The sequence below is a fragment of the Chaetodon trifascialis genome, chromosome 18, assembly GCF_039877785.1.
Source record: "Chaetodon trifascialis isolate fChaTrf1 chromosome 18, fChaTrf1.hap1, whole genome shotgun sequence".
NCBI classification, from domain to species: Eukaryota; Metazoa; Chordata; class Actinopteri; order Chaetodontiformes; family Chaetodontidae; genus Chaetodon; species Chaetodon trifascialis.
The window spans coordinates 17,546,346-17,562,775 of record NC_092073.1 but is presented as its reverse complement, the minus strand read 5'-3'; the positions used below and the strand labels follow the sequence as shown (position 1 = coordinate 17,562,775).

The 16,430-nt window shown below is 43.8% G+C and overlaps 3 protein-coding genes across 5 annotated transcripts; 1 reads left to right on the top strand and 2 right to left on the bottom strand.

Annotated features, from left to right (window-relative positions):
- Positions 1 to 28: 28 nt before the first annotated feature.
- Positions 29 to 4,566, top strand: enosf1 (enolase superfamily member 1). Of its 2 annotated transcripts, XM_070986651.1 has the most exons (15): positions 29 to 170; positions 278 to 380; positions 1,057 to 1,172; positions 1,634 to 1,720; positions 1,812 to 1,838; positions 1,920 to 1,992; positions 2,103 to 2,141; positions 2,300 to 2,382; positions 2,474 to 2,596; positions 2,670 to 2,804; positions 3,187 to 3,228; positions 3,315 to 3,444; positions 3,838 to 3,937; positions 4,067 to 4,148; positions 4,294 to 4,564. In XM_070986651.1, the coding sequence occupies exons 1-15, from the start codon at positions 90 to 92 to the stop codon at positions 4,396 to 4,398; spliced, it is 1,326 nt and encodes a 441-aa protein (XP_070842752.1). In that variant the 5' UTR covers positions 29 to 89; the 3' UTR covers positions 4,399 to 4,564. The 2 variants fall into 2 exon arrangements, with proteins under 2 accessions (XP_070842752.1, XP_070842753.1); XM_070986652.1 differs by lacking the exons at positions 29 to 170; positions 278 to 380 and adding an exon at positions 877 to 971 and having other exon boundaries at positions 4,294 to 4,566.
- Position 4,567: 1 nt separating this feature from the next.
- Positions 4,568 to 8,003, bottom strand: tyms (thymidylate synthetase). The gene is made up of 7 exons (XM_070986653.1): positions 7,615 to 8,003; positions 6,901 to 6,974; positions 6,626 to 6,800; positions 5,548 to 5,649; positions 5,270 to 5,445; positions 5,102 to 5,173; positions 4,568 to 5,025 (listed from the first exon to the last, which is right to left on the bottom strand). The coding sequence occupies exons 1-7, from the start codon at positions 7,853 to 7,855 to the stop codon at positions 4,888 to 4,890; spliced, it is 978 nt and encodes a 325-aa protein (XP_070842754.1). The 5' UTR covers positions 7,856 to 8,003; the 3' UTR covers positions 4,568 to 4,887.
- A 1,045-nt stretch (positions 8,004 to 9,048) lies between these two features.
- LOC139347162 (clusterin-like protein 1) lies at positions 9,049 to 12,914 on the bottom strand. 2 transcript variants are annotated; one of them, XM_070986649.1, is made up of 8 exons: positions 12,817 to 12,914; positions 11,800 to 11,903; positions 11,571 to 11,719; positions 10,909 to 11,079; positions 10,345 to 10,801; positions 10,126 to 10,254; positions 9,762 to 9,976; positions 9,049 to 9,369 (listed from the first exon to the last, which is right to left on the bottom strand). In XM_070986649.1, exons 2-8 carry the CDS (start codon positions 11,888 to 11,890, stop codon positions 9,160 to 9,162), a joined length of 1,422 nt encoding a protein of 473 aa, XP_070842750.1. In that variant the 5' UTR covers positions 11,891 to 11,903; positions 12,817 to 12,914; the 3' UTR covers positions 9,049 to 9,159. The 2 variants fall into 2 exon arrangements, with proteins under 2 accessions (XP_070842750.1, XP_070842751.1); XM_070986650.1 differs by lacking the exon at positions 12,817 to 12,914 and adding an exon at positions 12,683 to 12,753.
- Positions 12,915 to 16,430: the final 3,516 nt, after the last annotated feature.

Below are 16,430 nucleotides of genomic sequence, written 5' to 3'. Positions count from 1 at the left end.
CATTGACAGGCTGAGGTGGGTGGGTTCAGCAGAGCTTCTGCAGCTCACTTAAGAGGAAACTACTCCAAACAAATGTTAACTCGGCCACAATGTTGCACAAAATTATTAATTTGACAGTCAGGGATGTGAGATTCCCGACGTCTTTGGAGCAACACGGCTCAGATGCGATGGTAAGGAAGTCGCTCCAGTTAATAATCAAGATTTATGTGTTTGCATTTCATTTCTAAACTGGCGCAAAGTGTGAGACCTTTCTTCGCTGTAACTTTCCACACTGCAGCACACTGACCCGGATTATTCGGCCGCGTATGTGATCATCGACACGGACTGCGGGTTGAAAGGCTTCGGCCTCACATTCACTTTGGGAAAAGGGACAGAGATTGGTAAGATTTGCACAGGAGAGGCCATGAGCCCCCGAAACGCACCTTTATGACGCGACCAGCTCAACGGCACGAGCTGTTTATTACAATGTTGCGGATGCGTTCAAGTGCTCAAAATAAACTCCGAATTTTGAATTCCCGCATCGAACTTCTTGCAAATTCCAATTATTGCATTTGTGAATTGAACGAAATCGACGTTGGCTGCGACAGTAATTATATATATTTATCAACTAATTAAATTCAATGCCAAAACACTACTGGTTTATTCCTAAACTTTAGAGACATGCATAATATTCCACAGAAATAACTAGCATGTGCTTTGCTCATACAAGCAGAGCGAAACCATTAACACAGAAAATACAGAAACAAAAATATCATGATGGCAAATAAACTATTTAATAACGAAATGTTATATGTTTGTTTGGAAAAAGTTCCCCGGATTCCGACTCTACGGTAAGGTAACATCATTTCTCACGTGCTTGTTGGGCCGCACACCGCCATCTTGTGGTAATGAAAAACAACACAATTGATTTTAGTTTCGCCTCAAAGACTAAACTACTACAGTTGAGTCAAGTCCAGTAAAGTTGTCTAACGGTAATGGTGTTTGTATTAATGTTGTAAAGCTGTGTTGAGCTTTCATCCTAAAAGAGGCTGATTTTTATCGATTGTAACCCCGCAGTGGTGCGTGCTGTGGAGGCCCTGGTAGGACTGGTTGTTGGGAAAACCTTGGAGGAGATTGTGAGCGACTTCCGTGGATTTTACCGCCTCCTGACCAGTGATGGCCAGATGAGATGGGTAAGAACAAGCAGAGAGAAATGGCTCTTAATATAACAATATAATAACATTAACATTAACGTTATCTTTCACGGTCACAGCACCTTGCTGTATTTGGACACGGAGAGTGATTCACATCCTCTTATATCAGCAATGATTCCTTTATTCTCATTTCAATGAGATATCTGGCTTCTGTCTCCTCACCCAGAACATTATGATTCACAACACTAAATTAGATCCAAAAAATAAGAGCCACATAAATCCAGTTTGGTAAAGGTGAAGCCACTGCTGCTCGATGTCCTCTGGCCAAAGTCTTGATTTGGACAGATGGGCCAAGACAGATAACGTGACAAATCGAGTTTTTTCAAGAAGTGGCAGGTGTGTGCAGAAGAGGCTCTTCAGATAAGAAAAAAGCTATTTCTAACTGTGCAAAAGTGGTCAAATTTTTTTCAACTCTGCCATTCAACTCTGGTCTGGAGCAGCTCGGCCCGGAGAAGGGAGTGATCCACCTGGCCACTGCTGCAGTCCTGAACGCTGTGTGGGACCTGTGGGCGAGAGCGGAGGGCAAGGTGAGGCCAGCATTATTAAAAAAAAACACCTTTTCCCTCCACGAGTATGACACCTCATGACTCACAGCCTGATGTCACTGTCTTCCTGCAGCCGTTGTGGAAGCTCCTCGCTGACATGGTGAGTCACAGGAAACGTAGATCCTTGCTTTTTTGGATGTGATCACAATACAAACAGCATGTCTGACATGTGCCAATTCAGGATCCCAAGCAGATTGTCTCATGCATTGACTTCAGATACATCACCGATGTGCTCACGGAGGAGGAGGCGCTAGGTGAGGCCGGTTTGTGACGTGCAGTGTATGTCTGGTACAGTTTGGGTAACGAAATCCCTTCGTCTGTAGTCAGAGCCACAGACTCGTTCTGCTTCTCTTTTCTCATTCAGACATACTTGTGAAAGCACAGGAGGGCAAGCTGCAGAGAGGTGAGCACACTAAAAAGACTCATTAATTACATGGCTGAATGGGATTTTGCAGAACAAAATTGCCTCTTTAGAAACTAACAGGGGTGCTTTTAGCTTGCGTAATATCCCCCTGCACTCAGTGAGTGCTCTATTAAAACACACTTCTCCTCCTCTGCCAGAGCATCAGATGCTGAACGAGGGTTATCCTGCCTACACCACCTCCTGCGCATGGATCGGATACTCAGACCAGCAGCTCAAACAGGTCTCCAGGCTCTAAAACACATCATTTCTCAGGCTGGACAAATCCTATTCAAATAGCCGCTGTACTGTATGTGAGTTGTGTGTTTCTGCAGCTCTGCACAGATGCACTGAAGAGCGGCTGGACCAAGTTCAAGGTGAAAGTCGGCGCTGATCTTCAGGATGACATACGCAGGTGCCGCCTGATAAGGCAGATGATTGGACCAAATAACACGTTGGTACGGTTGTTTTCGCCCCCACCGTTGTATTTACATTGGGAGATTACAGCGTACCAAAGTGTTTCTGTGTTAGATGATCGATGCCAACCAGAGATGGGACGTAGCCGAGGCCATCAGCTGGGTGTCGAGCCTGGCTGAGTTCAGACCTCTGTGGATCGAGGAGCCCACGTCTCCAGATGACATCCTGGGTCACGCTGCCATCTCCAAGGTGAGAGAGAAGTTTGAAGTTTCAATTTATGTCCTTTTGTAGTTGGTTTGTGTCTCTTTTTGTCATCATTTTGTGGTTGTCTTGTCTCTCTCTCGTCATTTTGTGTCTCTTTCTTAGTTGTTCTGTGCTTCTTTGTGGTCTCTTTAAAGTTGCTTTGCTTCCCTTTGTTGTCATTTTGTCTCTTGGTGGTTGTTGTACACGTCTTTAACATTATTGTGCATCTCTTGGTGGTCATGTTTGTCTCTTTGTAGTAATTTTTGCATCCTGTTCTAGTGGTTTTGAATGCGTTTTGAAGTTTTGTCCCTCTGTGCCCAGTAGGCCCGTTCAGTAATCCATCCAAGGTTTGAAGGCTGATAAAAGATATTTGATTTTGTTGTTTTAGGCTTTGGCTCCACTCGGGATTGGAGTGGCAACAGGAGAGCAGGTCAGTTTGTTCTAGTGTACATGTAACCTGACTGATACTTGTAGTATTTATACAGTAGGTAACACGGGTAACTGTCTCCTCTCCAGTGTCACAACAGGGTGATGTTTAAGCAGTTCCTCCAGGCCTCGGCCCTGCAGTTTGTCCAGATAGACAGCTGTCGACTGGGCAGCGTCAACGAGAACCTGGCTGTGCTGCTGATGGCTCACAAGTTCCAGGGTACAACTCATGAAACCACAAATCACACAAGAGTAAAGTATGGAGCGGCAAAAGGGAGTTAAAGGTTATCAGATAAGTCGAAAATATATGTCATTAACAAACAATGTGAAAAGAAATATCAAGCTTTATACTGTGTTTTTAACCTACAATCGACAAAAAAAACCTTCTTTTTGTCCTGTACCTGCAACATGTAAATCAAAACTTCTTCTATTTATCTCCCACTAGTTCATTTTATCTTTCATCTTTGTTTTTATTGATGTATTCAGTCATATTTCTGATGCGTCTGAAAACCTCTCACTTCCCTTTTTTCAGTTGCAGGGCTCCATAGCATCATCATACCCAGACTGTAATGAAAACATGCCTCTGATGCACATACTATGTTTTTCCACCCAGTGCCAGTTTGTCCTCACGCCGGAGGAGTCGGTCTCTGCGAGCTGGTCCAGCATCTCATTCTGTTTGACTACATCTGCGTCTCTGGAAGTCTCAGCGACCGGTATGAGCAGGATTTGTTTTTGTCACCCGTCGGATCTCGACTGTACCTGATAAACATATATCATCATCATCATCATCATCATCATCATCAGCATCAGTTTTTCTGTTCTGCTTACTTTCTCCCTTCCAGAATGTGTGAATATGTAGATCACCTGCACGAACACTTCACCAGTCCTGTGGTGATTCACGACGCCCACTACATGCCCCCCAGGGTAAGATGAAAACACAGCTGCAAAATACCACTTGAAAAAAAAAAAAAAAATCTCTGCATCGCTCTGAAAAGCAAATGTCGCTTCTTTACGTCGACAATCGTTGCCTCAGGCTGCTCGTTTGAGTACGTGTGCTCGTTGTTCTCAGGATCCAGGATATTCTTGCGAGATGCTGGAGTCATCAGTGCAGAGACACCAGTACCCTGAAGGAGCTGTATGGAGGCTGCACATAAACAAATCACTTCAACATTAAGGCTTTTAGGCTCGAGACTAGACTCGGCTAAGTGACTAATTAGCTGTAATCATTTTAAACTGCTGCAGTAGAAGTGCAGCACACGCTGTTGAATTCAGACTTTTGTCATATTAAGCTGTGTTTTGCTGCTGGGCTCCTGCTGGGAAAATAACAATTCTGAACAAGCTGACAATGTTAAGTCTTTATTTACAAATTAGATACTTACTGACTACTGACTATTTAAAAGACGGGAAGTGAAACACATCTAAATGGCATTTGATCCAAACAACCAAAACATTCCCTCTGACGTAATCAAACTTCTCATAAACTGTACCTTTCTGCAAGAACAATGTGGTTTAAAGTGTCAGGTTTATTATATATACATATAGATGTGGTCTTTTCCACACATGGAGTGACAGACACGCACACACAGAGCAGTGCGATGATAGATTCTCCAGCATTTTCCACACCCACCATATTTCTCCCTCATCGCCATGAAAGCGGGACTTTTCACACAGCCATCTGCATCTTAATGGCGGGGTGAGGGTTGTAGTCGCAGATCTCGAAGTCCTCTGCGCGGAAATCGTCGATGCTCTCCACTTTCCTCAGGATCTTTAGCTTGGGGAAGGGGCGGATCTCCCTCTGAAGCTGCAAATTTAGACAGTGTTAAGTGTGCAGTCGAGCGGAGAGCGTGCAGAGGCAGGAAACTCTTTCCCGGACCCACCTGAACTTGGAGAGGTTCGATGTGGTTTACGTAGATGTGAGCGTCTCCCAGAGTGTGAACGAAGTCGCCGGGCTGAAGGGACAAAATGAAAAACACGTGACAGGTGAGGTGACGCCAGCTGAGCGCACAACGCCACGCTAAAGGATGAGATGGATGAGACTGACTCACCTTGAGTCCTGTGATGTGCGCGATCATGTAGGTAAGAAGTGCGTAGCTGGCGATATTGAACGGCACCCCGAGGCCCATATCGCCCGAGCGCTGGTACAGCTGACACGACAGCTCGCCATCACACACGTAGAACTGACAGAGGGCGTGGCAGGGGGGCAGAGCCATGAGGGGCAGGTCTGCGACGACACGAGAAGATGCAGATTAAAACGATAGAGCGTCACCGTTAACGCGTTTAACGAGCGCTCTGCAGCTGTTAGGAGGCGGTTTCAGATGATCACCTTTGGGGTTCCAAGCGCACATGATGATCCGTCTGTCCTCTGGATTCGTTCTGATGGTGTCAATGACCTTCTGCAGCTGGTCAACACCTTGTCCTGTGTAATCTGTTGAGGGAGGGGATGAAAGTGATCACTGAAGATCTGAAGCTCAGTAATCTTTTGTGTGTGTAGCATACCAAATATGACCATCCATCCATCGTCTATACCCAACCATCCCTTTTCGGGGTTGCTGGAGCCTATCCCAGCTGTGAACCGCTCGCCAGTCGATCGCAACATATAGAGTCAGACAACAATTCACGCTCACACTCATACCTAAGGACAATTTTAGAGTCACCAATTAACCTAATGAGCATGTTTTTGGTCTGTGGGAGGAAGCCAGAGTGCATGCACGGGAAGAACATGCAAATCCCCGCCCGACCCGGGGATCGAACCGGCAACCTTCTTGTTGTGAGGCACGCGCACTACCTGCTGCGCCACCAAGTAATTTCCTGCACCCACAGATGCACCCAACCAGGAAATAGTCAGGCACGTGACCCCAGTTGTCCCATTTTTCTAGCCGTTATGTTAAGCTAACTGTCTGCTGGCTGTAGCTGCATATCAGCCGTAGAGACATGTAAGCCTCAACAAGAGGGACTACAGGCATTTCCCAAGATGTCGAACTGTTCCTTTACGGTTACAAACATGAGTAGCTGTGTGGTTTTTGTGTTGAAACTCTCTGTTGTCAAAACAGAAGCCTAACAACTGCGATTCTCAGTGGAGATCTGCCCACAACGGCTTTACAAAGTCTGAGCAAAAGGCATCCAATTAAAATGCGCACTAATACTTTGAGTGATTAACTGCCGCCAGCGGCATTTCCAGACGACCTTGATCATAAAACCAAATCCACATTTGCTCAACGCGCGAGCTGTTTTAACTGAAATGGAGGCTCGGTGTCAAAAATGAAATGATATAAAAGACAGATGGGTGGAAACCTTCATATAGGACTGACCTTGAGTAGATCACACACACACACACACACACTCACAAAACAAAAGGCCTCGTCGCTGCACGGTAATCTGGATCTGGCTGTGACAAACTGTACCTGCGTGCATGTTTGTGTACTCGGCCCCAAAGTGCCTCCACTGGAAACCATACACAGGCCCCAGGTCGCCCTCCTCTCTATCGGTGAACCCAAGGTTGTCCAGGAAGGCCCGGGACCCGTTGGCATCCCAAATCTTCACCCCTTTCGCTGAGAGCTCCTTTGCATTTGTTGATCCCTGCGGCCACACAATAAAGACAATTTAAAGAACAGCTCAGTCCATTTTTAACACAAAATCATTTGGGTGAATAAAGAAGGGTGAATCTTATCATCCTCACCTTGATAAACCACAGCAGTTCCTCAAGGATCCCTTTCCAAAACACTTTCTTGGTCGTCAGCAAAGGAAACTGATCTACAGATAAACAGAAGCAGGTTCACTGACGACAACACCAATGTAGATATTTGAGTTTAAAAAGGGAATTAAAAAGAAAACTGATTTTTTAACCTTTCTACATAAAGACAAACACATTGAATATTATAATTTATGTATGAGACAGTTAATGCCTGAATAATGAACCATCAGTGAGCCTGTCGGTGCCCCCTGCTGGACAAACTATGAAACATACTTGGTGAACTGCAGCTCCTGTTTGTCGCCTGAGCGCCATTAACATTTCTTCCTCCACTACACATATTTCTACACAGATTAAGATTTTACAAACAAAACGTGATCACTCCATAAAAAAAATGTGCAGTGTTGATTCATTAAACTACCGATCAGTGTATCAATCAGCTCAAACGATCTCCCGTTAATGCGTGAATGACTATCATCCAGCAGTATTTAGGGCGGTCCTGCATAATGTACTTCACTGATACTTCTGTGCTTTTTCTTCCTGGTATTTTCAATGCAGCACTCTTATGAATGAGTATTTACACGGTGGTATTGCTTTTACTTCAGTAAATGTTGTGAATACTTCTTCCACGACTTTGTTTCGTGTATTCATAACATTTACAGGAAACAGATGAAGTACCAAACAAAGTGGAAGCTAGCAAACCTCGCAGACTGTATCTGGCCTGAGCGCCGAACACAGAGATGACTCCTGTCCCGGTTCGGTCCCCCTTCCTGCGGCCGTGCTGCATGATGTACTCGATCTGATCCAGATACCCGCGCTCATCGCAGAAAACACCGAAGTTCTTCTTCTTGTCCTCCGCCGCCATCATGAGGGTCTCTCCCTCCGTCTTACTTCCGTCCTTCCTGTGCACCTCTTCAGTGTGTATTTCTGAAGTGGCGGGCATGTTGGTGGAGAAAAGTGGAGGTGATTTCTGAGCAGCACCGACAGACAGCTGTCCTGTTGTTGTGTGTCACCCGTGAATCTTTCGCGGGTGATTTTGACGTACCGACGCGCCTCATTGAACAGCCAATAGTGGGCCAGGGTCTGCTTCCGGGTTGACAATACATCTCGCGAGACTACCGAAAAACGCGCGCTTCTTACTGTTTTGCTTTACAAAAAAAGCCCTCAACAGGAGCACTAAAGCTTTACTTACTGTTTTAACAGTACTTCCGTCTACCTAAAATAAATTAAAATAATAATTCAATTATAGAAATAAATGAATAAACATAATCAAGTAAAAGTACTCACATACATCCTGTGAAATGTTGCATTTATTATTCTACCATTATGCTATTAAGACCTTTTATTTAAGTAAAAGCAGCGATACTAACATTTTAAAATGTTCCTTTCAAGCAAAACTCTTGTATCTAAAATCTTACTCAAGTGAAACTATGTGAATATTATCAAGAGAATGGGCTTAAAGTTTAAAAGTAAAAAATAGTCACTGTGGAGCCAAAATGGGCTCTGTCATTATTACATTATTATATATTGAGCTATTAGACTATTAGTAGTGATGCAGTAACATGTAAGATACATTTTAATATCATAACTGTGGAATTCATTTTATTTATTCTTTCCGGTTCAAGCATCACATTATATAACAAGAAAATAACTACAGTACAGTTAAATCAATATATATTTCAACCAACAATATTGATATGATAATATAGAACAATAAAATCAAGGTTTTATTTTTGCACAACCAAGAATACAAAAAAGATCAGCTTATTTGTTCAAGACAACTGGTGCTGGACTCCTCAGTCAGTAGCTGAAGGTAACATGTGAACACTGGGATGCTCACATTACTCCAGAAGAGGGAAATAAAACCAGTTTTTAAAGAAAATTAACCATAATTTAAAATGAAGAAGTCAACACAACAAGTCAGTCACAGTTATATATTATTATATATTCCCACATTAATATTCCCATGGTTACAGATAGCAGTGCTGCAGTGCATGTGGATCCATTTAATCTTTTAATACGAAGTCAGTGAAGAGTGAAATTCCTTATTGTTTCTTAGTTACCTCATCACTTTGGATTATAACATATCATCCCATTTGCATTGTGTGGCTCAGAATGAGATTAAATTTGAAGAAATGCACAGGGATTTGTCACTGTGTAAAGTTGGCGGTTTCAAATTAGCTCAATTCATTTTGCTCAAATTCAATTTGGAGCTCTGCCAGATGATGCTGCGAGCCAAACAATTAACTAAGCCGCAACACTGCCAGGATCAATACCTCTTGTCTGCCGTTTACGGAGAGCCAGAGCCTCCTGAGCTACATATTGGATAAAAGCAGGGTCATCCACCTTCAGCTCTGCTGGGACTGAGACAGTTATTGGGGCAGAGTCCAGTAAGGTTACAGCCACGATGCTGTCAGCCTCAGGTCTGAGATTCTTCATCTGTTGCTGTGGATTCACCTGAAAAGGCAGATTGAGTGAATCAGTTCTTATGATGGCAATAAAACAAATTTTCTGGCTCACCTGCCAACAGCTGGTAGACTTAAAATAACACCTAATAAGATTCTCGCCAGCTAACATAATGTATTATGTATAGAGTCAGGGAGTTTTAATTTAAACCTTATTCATTCATTTTAGAGATTGAGCCTGTTATCTGTGACAGTCTTCAAATAACACGATTCATTTGAATTCTCTTTGGCGAAGAAATGCACATGTTGCAGATGGGTTTAACAGTAATCCTCAGTGATTTATCAGCCAAAGAGAAACGCGTTTGGCACTTAGCAACTGTCAAAAGATCCCAAATTAAATACTGTAAGATAATGCAGACAAATCCACTGTTGCTGCAAACATACCACGATCACACTGAAGATGTTGTGTGGGTCCGCCGTGCCGGCCGTCAGCTGGCCGACCCAGCCGTACTTGTCATCCATGTCGCCGAGCCATCGCTGTGTGTCCGCTGTGTGTCTCTGGACCAGCTGCAGCCTGTCGTCGTACTGCTGTCGGGAGGCGTTGAGCAGCATGTACATCTCCTCCATCTCAGAGTGTAACTGCTGGACTCTGGGACACTCTGTGAGTACAAAAGATCACATATGGAGAAGCGTGCATCAAAGTCAAGAGAAAAACTGTGCAATCCCGTCTGTAGACTTTTATTTTCTCAGCTTCTTTGGAATAACTGTTTCAAACACAAAGATATTATCAGATCTGGCAGTTATTTACCTTTTAAGAGATAATCTTCACACGTCTCGCACAAATTCTGGAGCTGCCAGCACTCTGATGCTTGTCTGCGGAGTCGTCTGCACAGATATCTGTTCTGCGTCTGTCCCAAAGCGGAGAGTGATGCTGGATCTTTGTAGATAAACACACAGGAATACCTGTTACAAAGCTTATCATTACCTTATATGTTAGTGAATAAAGTGAAAGCAAATGCTCAGACACCTCTGCTTGTTGGCTGGAAGTACTCCTCAGCTTCTTGTACCTCCTCATAGACATCAGCTACTGTGGAGCTGAATTCTTCGAGCACATTCCTCCCAAAGTCATACACTGAATCCACGATGTGACCCAGACCCACCATCCCGAAGAAGGCAGCGCTCGAGCCGCCCTGCGTGGCCGACAGTGGGCTGGGCTGGAGCTCCGTGTCGAAGGCCGCCAGGAAGGAGCGGCCGAACACCTGCTGCATCCTTTTGACCAGAGTGGCGCTCTGGTTGTGCAGGAGGCTGATGTTTGACAGCAGCTGGCTGAACGACGCATCTGCCTGCAGAAGCTCCATGTCTGCCTCATCCTCTGTGACCTGGTTCTCAGGTGAGTTGGTGCGACCAACGTTCTCCTCATTTTGATCATAAACCTGCTCTGTGGCTTCCAGCTGGGCGGCCATTTTCCTGAAAAACTCCTCCACCTGCAGGCAGAGATTCATAGAAGGGCCACCACGTTTGGAAAATGAGTCTTAACTGTTCTAATCATGACGGATGAGACAGTTATATGAGGAGCATGTTGGGGTCAAACCTTGAATGAGAAAGAGGTGAAGCCACGCCGACATGTAGAGGTATAGAAGGCCTTACATGTATCTTCAAGACAAGGTCGACATTCCTCAAAGGAAGATTTGGTTAAGTCTTGACATTGCCGCTCAGCCTCCTCTAGTTTCTGCTCTGTTTCGCGGGCCAGCTGCATCGCCCCCTGAGGGAACCCCAAAACAGAAAATTCTGTCACAGATACGTTACCTCTTAATAAGCCAGACAGGACGGGAATGCGGTTTGGGGCCCTGGCACAAAGCTCCCGAGTTTTATTTTGAAATGGCATATAAAAAACAAAAAACAGATGAATCTACAGACAGTTCATTTATCCTCGCCACAGTAAAACTACACCCTGACTCCCCAAACCAGCCCTGCTCCCACATGCATTATTCACTGTCTGCTCTGAGGTTTCTCTCTGAGGCTTTGTGTGGCTTTGTCTTTATGAGGCAGAAAATATGCGATGGGCTTCAGAGTTATGCACAAAGACTGCCATGGAGCTGCTCAGGTCTTCTGTGGAAAGTTATTGTGTTTAAATGCAGCCCGACTTGATGCTGTTCTGATTGTGGGTTTCTTTGATAAGGAACGATCACTGCAAATACAGGAGGCTTGCAGATGCTGGGCGCTTATTTGCAATCACAGAATCAGAATTTATACCTTCTTCTTGTCACTGCTGTGTCTCAGGGCGTCCATGAGATGTCTGTGCTTCTCCTCTTTTTTCTCCATCACCTCCTTCACCCGCTTCACCCCGAGTAAGGCCCGCTTTATCTCCTCATCAACATACTGCTCTCCTGCTGCAGACAGCTCTACACACACACCAACATTCAGTTATTCAGTCCTGCAACCACAATCACTGAGAAGTGTCCTCTATGATTGAAGGCCTCACTTGTCAGCGTGTCCTCGTTCAGTGGTGGAGAATCAGCAGCACAGAGCAGGACTTCAGTGATGCAAAGAATCTGAACCAGCAGCCTCCTCATCTTGTCTTGAACTCTGTGAAAAGTGCAGAACTGACTCATTATTCTGCTGTCGAGGAACACAAAGCACCGGGTCTGAATACAAACAAATGTTTCGCCTGCTATGTAACCTGCCACAAGGTGGTGCCGTTTCTTAAGTAATTTGATTTAGAGGTCCTTTAAAAACTACAAACACTGTATGAAACAATAACATGCACCTAATTATCCCAGTGGACAAAAATGTCAGAATATCACATGAGGGTCAAGACAGACAAACATGATTACCAAAAGAGATCCCGTGAACTGAAGCTACCGCAGTCTAATCTTTCAGAGGCTGAAGTGTCACATTGCATAACAAGGATAATAACAACAATATAGTGCGGCTGAATTACTTATTATAATTTATTTAGAAAATTACAATAGCTCACATGACTACTTTAATCTTTGCTAAATAAGGTTGAGTAGTCCTGTTCCAGCACCTGTAGAGGTGGACTGTGGACATTCAGCAACAGCAGGCAACTGTCATATTATTATAATACTTTGCATGAATATTAATCAACAAAATTAAAAGAAAAATAACTGATAACATGAATCAGAGTCAGCACAAACTGCCCAGATAAAATCAATATGTCATATTGTAATTTTCTCTGCTAATTCTGCTTGTATGTCCCTTTTTCTGATGCAAGTACACTGAGTTCAAGCTTTACACCGGAGTCGAATTCCCTGTATGCCGATTCACATTCAAATTCTGATCTTCATTGACTTTCACTGAAAACTGTATTTTCCAGGTTGCATACATCCCAAAATCAACCTTACTGCAAAGTTAGAGCTGTCTTTGATGCTTCCTGTGAAGAAAGACCTCCAGGTGTTAAAGAGTGAATTATGGTGATCCTTGTAAAACAGGAAGGAAATTAACTGTGAAATATTTTAAAGAAGTATGAAAGATTTACCTTGACAACTAACAAAAGCAGCAGGTCGAGCCGGAGAGAGCAGAGTGAGGCGCCTGCATCCTCAAAGGATTGTTCTATTTTTATGGATCTACTCACCAGCACAGATCCTATTAGTGTGTTTGAATTATCAAGCCTTACGCGCACAGCATAACTACAGATTAGCTTAAGACAGGCTTTACTGCACGGTTAACATTACATGCTCGGTTGTTTGCAGGCCTATCTCACTTAATTGTCTCCAACATACTCCAGAGCCCCTCTCAGGTAAAACATTCTGCTCTAATCTCCATCAGACCGACAGTAAGCCTGAGCTCCCCGCAGAGACCTGGCACTCACTGGCATGGTCCCTGCTAAGCTCTGTATTGTAGGCCACGAGAGCAGCAGGAGGACTGCATGTACATGTGCAAATATGCATGCTAATTCAAAAGCACGAAAGAGGAGAGGAGTGTTTGCAGCTTCTACCTTTAACTACTCATCATGTCCTGCATACTGAATGCTGTAGAGTTTTACATTTTTGGATGTACTGGTTTCAATATGAACACTCAAGCCTCTAAACCACACATGGACGTTTTGTTGGTTAGCTGTGATTTAAAGGGGGTGTTTCTGTGATTTAGTATGGCACGTCCATAGAGGACTTGTGAGAGACAGATTTAAGCAGCAGAGGCTGAGATATTGTGACTTGTGGTTAGCAAAGCCCCAGAATCGGTGCAGCTGGATAGTGTCGTTCATTAAACCCTCCCTGCCTCCTGAATTCCTGCTTGTTTCAAACCCAACATCTCACATTTCTAACGCAGGCTTTACGTTAAAACTGATGGATCTCAAAACCACATGCTGTGTGGTCCTTCAGGCTCTACCTGCTTTATCTCAAGGCATGGTCGAACTCTTGAGAGCCTCTTCAGGTGACAGATTAAAGAAATAAACTGCATGTAAACTACTACACACACAGCTTCACAAGTTCCTCAATCTGTGAAACAACATGTCACTCCAACTTCTCCCATAGGTGTCGAGCTGGGTTGAGGTCTGCTGAATATGAAGGCCACAGCATATGATTCGCATCATTTTCATGCTCATAAAACCCCTCAGTCGACCCTCGTGAACTGCTCAAAACCATCTGGATCTGTTATGTTTCTCCACTTGTTTATTCAGCTTTTTCTCACTTGGCTCTATATTGTATAAATATGTCAATTCATGATGAGCGCACAGAGAGACAGTTGGAAGTTGATGGATTGATCCTCCAGGTCAAATTTATTTCAGTAATCTGCATCACAAGCTTGACTAAAAAAACAAGTGAACTCATAAAACTTACTTTTTATTACTTAAAGTAGCTAAATTCAATATTTTCATATTAACAGTGGATCACATGACCGCACAGGTCTTGCCTGAGTCTGCTGTTCCCTTCAGCGTTTTAGCATCTTTCAGCTCATTGTTTTGGTTTTCCAGCCTGCAACTTCACTGCTTTGGTTCACTGCTCTCACAGTATTGTTTCCAGCTGTTGCAGGCAGCTGCTTTCAACGGAAAGTTCCACTAAACTGGTTGTACGCTAAAACAAAATGGCAGACACACACAGTAAGGGGCTAGCTGGTGAACATAATGGAGCATCTAGCAGCCAACGAGGCAGATATTTCCCTCAGGAGAGGCCAAAACAAAGCTAAAATAGAGTGGATATTGACTTAATTTATCAAAAACACGACTCCAAATGAGTGATGAAGTTGTTATGTAACTGCAATAAGCAACTGTTTGCCCAAAAAAGAAGTTCTCGTAACTTTAAATAAATCTCCTACGATGGGACAATGGGATACCACAAGGTACCGTACTACCCCCCTTAAATCTTATGCTATGAATGCAAAGTTAGAAGCAGAGAACTTCCTGTTATCAGTACAGATCCATTTCAGACTTCGCTGCAAGGTCTTAGGTGACATAATCTAAAACATCCATCATCCTGTGTCAGCACTGTATGAGGAAAAAGCCACGTTGCTTCCTGTTCTTCTGGCCTCCACCGCCAGCGACTCTCTCCTGCAGCGCACAGGACAATCAGAGCGGTTCTTATCACGATATCTAAACATGGCAGCGGCGTGGTAAATGTGGAATTCCTGTGTGCTTTCTCAGCCCTCCCTTAATCTGGGCCCACTGCTGAAAGCCTTGACCCAGCAAATGAGGTCCCAACCCCTGAATGAGGACCAGCAGGGGCAGGGCTGTAAGATACCTGACCCTCAGCTGCTTTTTATCAGCTCGTCACGATCCCTATCTGAGCCCTAATACCAGCCCGCTGCTCCAATTATAGCCGACAGTAAAATAACAGTTTTGAAGCCTTTAGGAAAACAAGTAATTAGTCGCTTTTTATCATCCCAGGCTGGTCTGGAATCTAATATGTGGTGGACCGGGTCAGACTTGAGCTATTAGCACTGAGCCTGGGTTTGAAGGCTCTGCTATCCAAAGAGAAGAAAAACAGATCCGAGTTTGATGTTTGTGTTGTTTTTTGTTTTCTTTTTTGTGCAGCTGAGAGGATTTTAGAGCGGAGACGGTTTGCATTATCTGTACCTCTGCCCCGTAAATCAGCTGGTTTGAAGTGGACGAGTGTACATGTGACCCAGCGACACTGAGCTGCACCGTGAGGACACCAGAGTGAGTCTGTCTGATTTCTTTGATGTTTGATGCAGCTGTTTTCTGCCTTTGATCAGTGATCTGCATCTGCGGGCTGGAGAGATTATGGACAGAGGAACTGTTGAAATTATCACTGCACCTGGAGGAGTTAAAGGGAAATGACCGCCGGTGAATCTTACAGTCTGATTTTGATAGATTACGGTCAGTCTTGGCTGCCACTCGGACATTTTATGCAACAGAATTTATTGCTATTACAAATGCAAAGATTTACAACATCTTATAAAAAAAAAGTTATGAAGGATATTATGTATCACAGCAAAGCAAATCTGGTTTGGTATATATCAAACACTGGTACCAAGGAAGACATGTAAAGCACATGGTAAACCTATCAAGCCTGATACAGATAATATAGTACTAAAATTCCAAAATATGCATCTTCATCGGGTGATTTTTGCAATTTTCTTCATGCAAATGAAAAAATAGCCATTGAAGTGAGGCAATTTATAATTAAATTAAATTAAAAGCTGGCTGAAATCATTCTGCTGTGAAATAATTTTTTTCCCTCATTTAATGGGAGTAAATGGAAAAAAATGACTTGAAAATGTGTACATTCTGCAGTATTACAGGAATATGAGATTATTGTGATAAAACAGTTGATAAAATACCCCAAACCACGCGATGAACCCATTATGATTGTGAGTACCACAGAGAGGTCAAATGGCCCTGAAGGAATATCATATGAATATGAAAGTGAGTTTTCATCCTTAAAGGAAATGAGCTGTGAAAATGTAAAAACACAGGAACTGCGCTGAAATGTCGCCGTTTCAGTGTCGCTCCACCTCCCCAAAACTTTGAAATTATCTTTAATGGGTACCAGATTTTCACCCGGGGACGCGATTGCCATCAACCCCCAGTAACTTAATCTCATCTCCGGCTGGATTAGTGCTGTAGCGCCGCACGACGTCCTCGCGGGTCTGTGGTGTTGAAAGCAGCCCGCGCCTCCTCTGTCCCTGCCG